This window comes from Cucurbita pepo, chromosome LG08 (genome assembly GCF_002806865.2).
Source record: "Cucurbita pepo subsp. pepo cultivar mu-cu-16 chromosome LG08, ASM280686v2, whole genome shotgun sequence".
NCBI lineage: Eukaryota > Viridiplantae > Streptophyta > Magnoliopsida > Cucurbitales > Cucurbitaceae > Cucurbita > Cucurbita pepo.
Genome location: NC_036645.1, coordinates 1,596,379 through 1,605,677, shown reverse-complemented (window position 1 = coordinate 1,605,677; position 9,299 = coordinate 1,596,379). Strand labels below are relative to the sequence as shown.

The 9,299-nt window shown below is 36.6% G+C and overlaps 3 protein-coding genes across 4 annotated transcripts; 2 read left to right on the top strand and 1 right to left on the bottom strand.

Moving 5' to 3' along the window:
- Positions 1-1,494, bottom strand: LOC111799551 (basic 7S globulin-like). Its single transcript, XM_023682909.1, has one exon. It carries the CDS (start codon positions 1,408-1,410, stop codon positions 106-108), a length of 1,305 nt encoding a protein of 434 aa, XP_023538677.1. The 5' UTR covers positions 1,411-1,494; the 3' UTR covers positions 1-105.
- A 2,674-nt stretch (positions 1,495-4,168) lies between these two features.
- LOC111800045 (transcription factor MUTE-like) lies at positions 4,169-4,765 on the top strand. Its single transcript, XM_023683622.1, has 2 exons — positions 4,169-4,264; positions 4,352-4,765. The coding sequence occupies exons 1-2, from the start codon at positions 4,169-4,171 to the stop codon at positions 4,763-4,765; spliced, it is 510 nt and encodes a 169-aa protein (XP_023539390.1).
- A 33-nt stretch (positions 4,766-4,798) lies between these two features.
- Positions 4,799-6,142, top strand: LOC111801042 (transcription factor MUTE-like). 2 transcript variants are annotated; one of them, XM_023685006.1, is made up of 3 exons: positions 4,799-4,905; positions 4,993-5,358; positions 6,056-6,142. In XM_023685006.1, the coding sequence occupies exons 1-3, from the start codon at positions 4,810-4,812 to the stop codon at positions 6,140-6,142; spliced, it is 549 nt and encodes a 182-aa protein (XP_023540774.1). In that variant the 5' UTR covers positions 4,799-4,809. The 2 variants fall into 2 exon arrangements, with proteins under 2 accessions (XP_023540774.1, XP_023540775.1); XM_023685007.1 differs by having other exon boundaries at positions 6,060-6,137.
- The last annotated feature ends 3,157 nt before the right edge of the window (positions 6,143-9,299 follow it).

Below are 9,299 nucleotides of genomic sequence, written 5' to 3'. Positions count from 1 at the left end.
TTAATGAAAAGCATGATTAAATATTCATATCCATGAATTATTGAAGCATGAAAAGCAGCAACAGTTATTAAGGGGTACATTAAACATTTAATTAAGACTAATTAATCAAGGTTTAGAGGTAAAATTGAAATTAGCACACGTGGTCATCCGACCCAGAAGAGTGGCGCTAAATCCAAGCCTAGAAGTGGCCATATCAAATTCGAGTAAATTGTCCTCAATCTGGTGGGCCCCAATAACGATCGAGGTTCGTGGGTTCACGCCACCGTCCACGAACCCCAAGCACAGCACGTCGTCCTTCACCTGTACCATTGAGTTCGCGCCGAATATTCTCCAAATCACTTTCTTGTTCTGCAAAATCAGTTCAATTGACGGCACGCCTGGTCCTAATCGGGTGCTGGAAATGCTCTTCGCATTGAAACAAGCTCCGAATGGCGCCACCGCCGCTACTCTTGGAACGTTCTTGAGCTCCGTCGTGAAGGTTTTCAACACGGCGTTGTAAATTGAGGATTCTAAGACGGTGTATGGATCGACGGTGCTGATTTTGGTTCCGCCGACGCCGTTGCTGTCGATTTTTAAGAGGGTGGTGTTGAGTGGGACGGTTTTGGAATTGATGAGGATGGATTTTACGCCGATGAAATATTCGGTGGATTTTTCGCCGGCGGAGAAGACGCCGGCGGTGCTGACGGGGTTGATGAAGAGTGGGGTGTATGTGAGGGAATCGGTTAGGTCGATGTTGGGTAAGAAATGGTATGGGCCGTTGCCGGAGAAGATTACGCCGGGGAATCTGGTGGAGCCGCTTAGGCAAACGGCGAATTTTCTGTTGAAGCTGAAGGCGGCGGAGAATTGGGATGGGAGAGAAATCCCGTTCCGTCCGAATCCGGCCATTCCGGTTACGCCGCCGGCGAGGCCGTCGAGGAGAAACGTGGACCCACAGACAAAGAGGAAATTCGGGACCGTGACGGGCTTGGTTGGATTAAATCCGTCGGTGGAGGAAACAGAGACGACATCGGAGGCGAGTTCGCCGCTAGTGGAGAGATGAATAATGGTATTTCCGGGGAACAGACTGCAGGTGTTGTTATTGCAGCCGGGTCTTGGCGGCGAGAAGCACTGGCCGCAGCCGCTGGACTTGGAAGCAAGGTTGCACTGAGCAGAGCGGCAACGGGCAGGCTTGTAGGTGGAGGAAATGTAGCCACGGTCACAGTCGACCCACATGAACTGGCTACCGAGGTCGACGGTGAGCTTCACCGGAACCAGAGGGGTTCGTTGCCGGATCTGGGTAATGTACTGGAGAGAAGGGTGTTTGGTGACCGGAAGAACCAGAGCTTTGGGGCGGAAGGAGGTTGTGGCGACGGCGGAGAAGAGGAGGAAGAGAACAGAGGAGAAGAAGGAGAGGGAAGTGGAGGTCGCCATTGTTGGTGGTGTGTTACAGTAATGGAGATCTGTGGATTTATATAGGAAAAACTTTGAAAATTTTAAAATTATGAATGAAAAAAAATTCAAATTTTAATATTACAAATTGTTTCGTTCCAATCTGGAACGCTTTATGAATCTTGAAAGTCTTTGTAAGTTTGCTGAAGAGAAACGGTGGGTGCCTCGGTGGCTCTGTCCACGTAGAGCCAGCCCTTTAATCGTCAACATCAGAACGCCCGATGAGACCGTCACGTTGTAACTGTTGTATATGGNAAATCTGGAACCCTTTATGAATCTTGAAAGTCTTTGTAAGTTTGCTGAAGATAAACGGTGGGTGCCTCCCTGGCTCTGTCCACGTAGAGCCAGCCCTTTAATCGTCAACATCAGAACGCCCGATGAGACCGTCACGTTGTAACTGTTGTATATGGACAAAAACTCTCTATCGGCACCTTATAAATTATTTTCCAAATTTTTAATATTACTTATAAAAATTAATGAAATTTTTTTAAACTTTATATTTATGAATTAAAAAAAAATCAAATATATTTAAAAAAGAGTAATCATAATTATTATTTTTTTTAAAAAAAAATTGAAAGTTAAATGCTATTTTTAAAATNAGATGAGACCGTCACGTTGCAACCGTTGTATATAGACAAAGACTCTCTATCGACACCTTATAAATTATTTTCTAAATTTTTAAACTTTATATTTTTTAATTAAAAAAATCAAATATATTTAAAAAAGAGTAATCATAATTATTATTTTTTTAAAAAAAAATTGAAAGTTAAATGCTATTTTTAAAATAAAATAAAATAGATTTTATTTTATTTGAAATAAAATAAAATAAGATAAGATAGCACCAAATATTTGACTTTTCAATGGAAATAAATTCTTATCAATAATAATAATAATAATAATAATAATAATNAAATAAAATAGCACCAAATATTTGACTTTTCAATGGAAATAAATTCTTATCAATAATAATAATAATAAAAGGTGCCGTTGTCTTATATGCGTACGGCTCTTGGATAAAAATAAAATATTTTAAGATAATCAAAACTCATTTCAATTATTTTTTGAATTATATCTTTTAATTATGAAGAAATTAATAATTCCTTAATATCATAATTAAAAATATTTATTTATATTAATAAGATATATATTTTTTTTCTTCGAAGGTTTGGTGCCGAATCCAAATTCGGTTTAAATTTCGGATATTACGAGGTTATTTGACATCTGAATTTTTTATTACATTATATTTTTTTTTATATATATAAAAACAAATATTTGACTCTCGAAGTTTTAAATCGATGATATATGTAAAAATTCTTTTAGAGTCGTACTCCAAATTAGTCTGTAATTTGATTTTTCGTTAACCTAATTTAACCGACATAGAAACGTTCTAAATAAGAGTAAATGTTCAATATTTGAATTTTTGACATTGGAATAAAAAATATTATAATTTAAAAATGAGATGACATAAATTAAGATATTGCGCGTCGGTAACCTAAAGTCTAAATTTATAATATCTTATGTTAAAAAAGCATATTAACGTCACATCTATATAACTTTATTGATAAGATAATAGATTACGTATTTAATTTATCATAAACTTTCAACATTACTTTTTTTATCGTATTAAAATCATTATAAAATAATATAAATAGAGATAGCGTTAGATTAATTAATTAATTATATACAATATTTAATCTATCAAATTAGTTTTGTCGAAGACTTTTATTTTTGACTTTTAATACCCAAATCATTTCTAGTCGATTACAACCACGTAATAAAACTATTTTTATATTTGTATTTGTTGTGGATTGACCTAAGACTGGTCAAACCGGTTCGAGTGGCACCGACTCTGATTGATCCGAGCTTAAAGAATTGAATAACCCACCTCGATCATCGACCGTATGAGCCTAGACCTAGGGTTGGACATACTACTAAACGAGCACACGTCCTATCACATGTCTTCTTTCTTAATTTGTGTTTTACGAATATAAATTTGATAAAAAAAAAAAAAAATACAAAGATAATATATTATATTAAAAAAATAATAAAGTTGTCAATTTAATTCCAACTTCTCTATCTTGATTATATTCATGGCACACCTAGCTAGATTTTGACCTATATTTTGTTTAAAATAATATTTTAATTTATCATTTTTTTCGATTATTGTTCAATTATTTGAATAAATTAACGTCTGTTACAAAAAATTATCGATTTTTTAAGATGATAATTATTGTTTTATTCACTAATTTTATTGATTGAATTATGGGACGTTAGCGTATTATTAGAATTTTAGATGATAATGGTTCATTGAAATAATAATTGATATCTTATATCTATACTCGTATTCGCCGTTGGAACATTTTTTTGAGAGTCGTGATAGTACGCTACGAAAAGGGTTACGAAAAATCTAAGATCACATACGGAATTTCATTCTAACTTCTCGAGCTTCCAACGACAATTATGAGAAAATCTATGATCACACCTGAGTATAATCAATTACTGAACTCACACAATCAACTCAATATAGAACAACATCTCATTAACGGTTACGTACTCAATCTAACATGATAGAAATAATCAAACACGTCACATACCCAGTTGAAAATTAAGTCTCACGAGACTACAACATGTTGCATTTATTGTTTGTCCCAAAACCCTACCAACTTGCCTTTTGCCTCGTTGTGTTAGCCATATAAATAGATATCAATGGCTGTTTTGGTGCCAAATTTGTGACCAAAACATGGCTCATATTGCTGTGGAGAGGAATAGGAGAAGGCAGATGAATGAACATCTTAGGGTTTTGAGAACTTTGACACCTTGTTTCTATATCAAAAGGGTATATTTTGATCTGTTTTTGTTCAATTTTTGTGTTGATTTTGGTATGATTTTGATTATGTGAAGTGGGTTTTTGATGTTATGTTAGGGAGATCAAGCGTCGATAATTGGGGGAGTGATCGAGTTCATTAAGGAGTTGCATCAGGTTTTGCAATCGTTGGAGTCGAACAAACGGAGGAGGAAGAGTGTAAGTCCGAGCCCGAGTCCGAGACCGTTGGTGGCGGTTGCCGATGGATTTGAAAATGGAGTTGATGTCGGAGCTTGTTGTAACTCGTCGGTGGCGGATGTCGAAGCGAAGATTTCAGGTTCGAACGTGCTGTTGAAGATCATTTCTCGACGAATTCCCGGGCAACTTTCGAAGATGATTAGTGTGTTGGAGAGGCTGTCGTTTGAGGTTCTTCATCTCAACATCAGTAGTATGGATGACACTGTTCTTTACTCTTTTGTTGTCAAGGTATATACCAAATTAGGACTAANTTGCCTCGTTGTGTTAGCCATATAAATAGATATCAATGGCTGTTTTGGTGCCAAATTTGTGAGCAAAACATGGCTCATATTGCTGTGGAGAGGAATAGGAGAAGGCAGATGAATGAACATCTTAGGGTTTTGAGAACTTTGACACCTTGTTTCTATATCAAAAGGGTATATTTTGATCTGTTTTTGTTCTATTTTTGTGTTGATTTTGGTATGATTTTGATTATGTGAAGTGGGTTTTTGATGTTATGTTAGGGAGATCAAGCGTCGATAATTGGGGGAGTGATCGAGTTCATTAAGGAGTTGCATCAGGTTTTGCAATCGTTGGAGTCGAACAAACGGAGGAGGAAGAGTGTAAGTCCGAGCCCGAGTCCGAGGCCGTTGGTGGCGGTTGCCGATGGATTTGAAAATGGAGTTGATGTCGGAGCTTGTTGTAACTCGTCGGTGGCGGATGTCGAAGCGAAGATTTCAGGTTCGAACGTGCTGTTGAAGATCATTTCTCGACGAATTCCCGGGCAACTTTCGAAGATGATTAGTGTGTTGGAGAGGCTGTCGTTTGAGGTTCTTCATCTCAACATCAGTAGTATGGATGACACTGTTCTTTACTCTTTTGTTGTCAAGGTATATACCAAATTAGGACTAACCAGTTTTGTTTGGGTTTTTTGGTTGGAGATTTTACAAACCCTAATTTTCTCTTCCCAAAAATCTTCTTTTTTTTCACCAATAACACCTTGATTTTATGAAATTTGAAACAAAATTGTTCATTTTACATGGGAATTGAAGTTGTAAATCGTCTTTTTCTACTCGGAAAAATTAGGGTTATAACGGGTTGAAGTTTGATCACAATAGTTCAACAATCACAAGTGTCAAATTAAATTATCGACCTTTGAAATGATCATCAGTGTCTCATGATCCACAAAACGTGCAGAAGGGTTGTTCATATAAACAACTCTTTAAGAATATTTTTTCACGGTTTAAGAATTCGGTGATCTTTCTCTTGATTTATCTCGATCATTTCGAAGTGAATTCAGCAAAACTAAGCTTTTCGCTTTCGTTAGAGTTATGGGTTTCCATTTTTATCTATGAACTAGATTTAAACACATGCATGCACGTACCCAATACAAATATATGCAAAATTACTACTAAAATCTTGATCAGTAACTTGTTATGACTTATATGATGACGGGTCTTTGTTATTTTTCGTAATTACGTAAGATTGTTGATTAGGATCAAACGTTTCGAATCAATATGAGCTTTTGAAGTTGATATTCTACCAGTGATCGGTGCTTATCTAACTTGTTTGATTTGTTGGATGCAGATAGGGCTTGAATGTCAGCTAAGTTTGGATGAATTAGCCTTTGAAGTTCAACAAAGCTTCTGCTCTCAACTTTACTTATGCCAGTGAAGAACATAATTAAAGGCTTTAAGGACTTCAAAACTTTATATTTGCTGTTTTTGTATTATGGGATTTTCATAAAATCAATTATCTTTCCCTTTGATTGATTTTATTTTCAATAAAAAATAGTAATCTTAAAAAATAAGATCCAGAAAAGTTTTGGAACGGATTACCTTGGTGATAAGATTAAGAAGAAAAAACTCGTGATTCAAATTACTCTATAACATAGCTCGATCAAAACTACTTGAATGTCTAATTATGCAATTTTTATTTTAATATTCAACATTTTTATACTAAAACAACAACATGAATGACTATTTGTAGCTCGTTCTTAGTCCAATCCAAGATTGGACTCTCTTCTTGATTTCAAATATTCGTTTCGATAATATCTTGCTCGGCCATCGTGTTCCTCGACCAACACCTTATGGATCCTCGTATTTTCCGTGGGAATTGGAAGCTCTGCCGTCGACCAACTGATTGCTTCACTTCCTTAATTTTTTTACATGGAAAATATTATTATTGTTAATGAAGCAGCCGAGCATAAAACGACGACGTAAGAAACCTGCAAAATTCTATGATGAATGCATGAACAATGCATCATTCAAACCAAAAGAAAAAAAAAAAAAAAAAACGGGGGATTCTGAGCGGTTCAACTAAAACCGTTGACCTTTTTGACTTTCAATGATAATCAGGTACGGTCACTCATTCACAGGCGTGTTCTCTCTGACTCGTAGGACCCACCCAAACAAATTAAAAAATAATAATAAAAAATGATCAAACCACGTGTACGTTCCAAAGCAACGACGTATTTAATCTACGGCCTGGATTCAGTACCATGCGTGGCTTTGGAGTAATGATTAGGCCTGGAACGGTGCACTCTGCACTTACTCTGGGTCCCACTTACCTATATTTTATTATAAAAATTAATAAATACAAACAGCAATTAATAATTGAGATTCCCTCTGCGACTCCCTAAGCCGGTCCTCTGCCCGGTTCAACCAAACCGAGCACATTCTCTCTTCGGCTCGGCTTTGCGGCTCCAATTAGTCGGCTGTGTTTTTTTTTTTTGCCGAAATCCCATGTAAAAATAAATAGAGAATTATATGCGGTAGGGGATAAATCTCATTCTCGTCCCCCGTCCGACCAATGACATCTCTATACCCACCATATCGTTAGACTAAAAATTCTCCTATTAGACGAACACGATTCTCCACAATGGTATGATATTGTCCACTTTGAGCATAAGTTCTAGCTTTGCTTTTGGCTTCCCAAAAGGCCTCATACCAATGAAAAAAGTATTATTGTTTATAAACCCATAATCATTCCCTAAATTAGCGAGGTAGGACTTTCATCCTCCAACATCTCCATCCCCGCTCCACCTCAGAGACATCTATGTACCCGACGACTAAAAAAAATAATTTTACAAATAAAGTTGACAATCCGAACACGGGCAAGTAAACAAATTCAGACTTTAATAACTTAGTGAGGCAAACATTTATTAGAGTACTAAAATGGGGACAGTAGAGGATGGCTTCTTGTTCATGCTCCATGGTGCCTAGTTGAGTAATAATGGCTATGGCATTGAAATTAAACAAATAAACCAATGACCCACCAACTTTGTGTACCAAAAACACTGAATTAAATTCCACTTTGGATCTTCATTATACACACACAAAGATGGATGGGTTCAGTTGGCATTTTGCACAGAAATTGCGCAAGTTGTTGGCCAAGAACAATTTAAGCCTAAAATGCCTCTGCCACTGAGATTCCCAGCACTGTGCTTATGCTCCAAACTGGCTCCACATTCACTATACTTTTCTTCCTACCAAAACCATACATTATGGAGTGCAGCTCTGCGGCTCTAAAATATAATTTGATGTCTCGTTCCTAACAGACAGTGCATATGATATTCTTTCCTATAACTAATATTTAAGTTGTATTTGGTACAGAATGGCTTAATCTGATCTGTGAAACAATTATTAAATGGTGCACAGGGAGGAGTACTTAGAGTGCTGCTTAAGTCTATGATCTTATGCTTTACAAATGTAATATCTTCTTTAAAAGATACNTCTTTCCTATAACTAATATTTAAGTTGTATTTGGTACAGAATGGCTTAATCTGATCTGTGAAACAATTATTAAATGGTGCACAGGGAGGAGTACTTAGAGTGCTGATTAAGTCTATGATCTTATGCTTTACAAATGTAATATCTTCTTTAAAAAGACGCNATGCTTTACAAATGTAATATCTTCTTTAAAAGATACGGCTAAAGAGTTGCCTTTTTGAAGCTTATTGTGATCTGGGGTGGAGTAAAACCAAAGAATTTGACCATTTACCGTAATAGCTTAAGCCCACCGCTAGTAGATATTATCATTTCACCGCTAATAGATATTGTCCTATTTGGACTTTCACTTTCGAGTTTTCTCTCAAAGTTTTTAAAATGTGTATACTAGAGAGAGGTTTTCATACCCTTATAAAGAATGTTTCGTTCTCCTCCCCAACCGATATAGGATCTTACAATCCACCCTCCTTCGGGCCCCAGCGTTCTCGCTGTCACTCGTTCTCTTCTCCAATTAATGTGGCACCCCCCAACCCATCCCTTTGGTGCCTAAAGTCCTTGTTGGCACACACCTCGTTTCCACCACCTTCAAGGCTAAGCCTTCTTGCTGCTGACATATCGCCCGGTGTCTGACTTTGATACCATTTTGTAACTGCTCAAACCTACCACTAGCAAATATTGTCCTCCCTTTGAGTTTTTCCTTTCAAATTTCCTTTCAAGGTTTTTAAAACGAGTCTGCTAGAGACAGATTTACACACTTTAATAAAGAATGTTTCGTTCTCCTTTCCTACCGATGTAGGATCGTAGATTTAGGAAAGCACAGAGTATAAAAAATTTATGCCTATGTCAAGTCTCTGAGCGGATAATAAAGTAAATAACCAAAAGCAGGCTGCTTTTTCGGTTAAAGAGAGGTGAATTTGGGTCAAAGTGTGAGGTGAGAGAGGTGATCATTCTTGCTCAAATCAAGACAATTAGTATAGCCATGGCCTTTTATTTAAAACCAACCATAATCATTTGAGGCATGGTATGTCCCTCCTTGAAAGCCAGAGGCACGTGAAGATTACTGAAGAAGTGTTTTAAAGAAAATTGAAATGGCTTCATCAGCT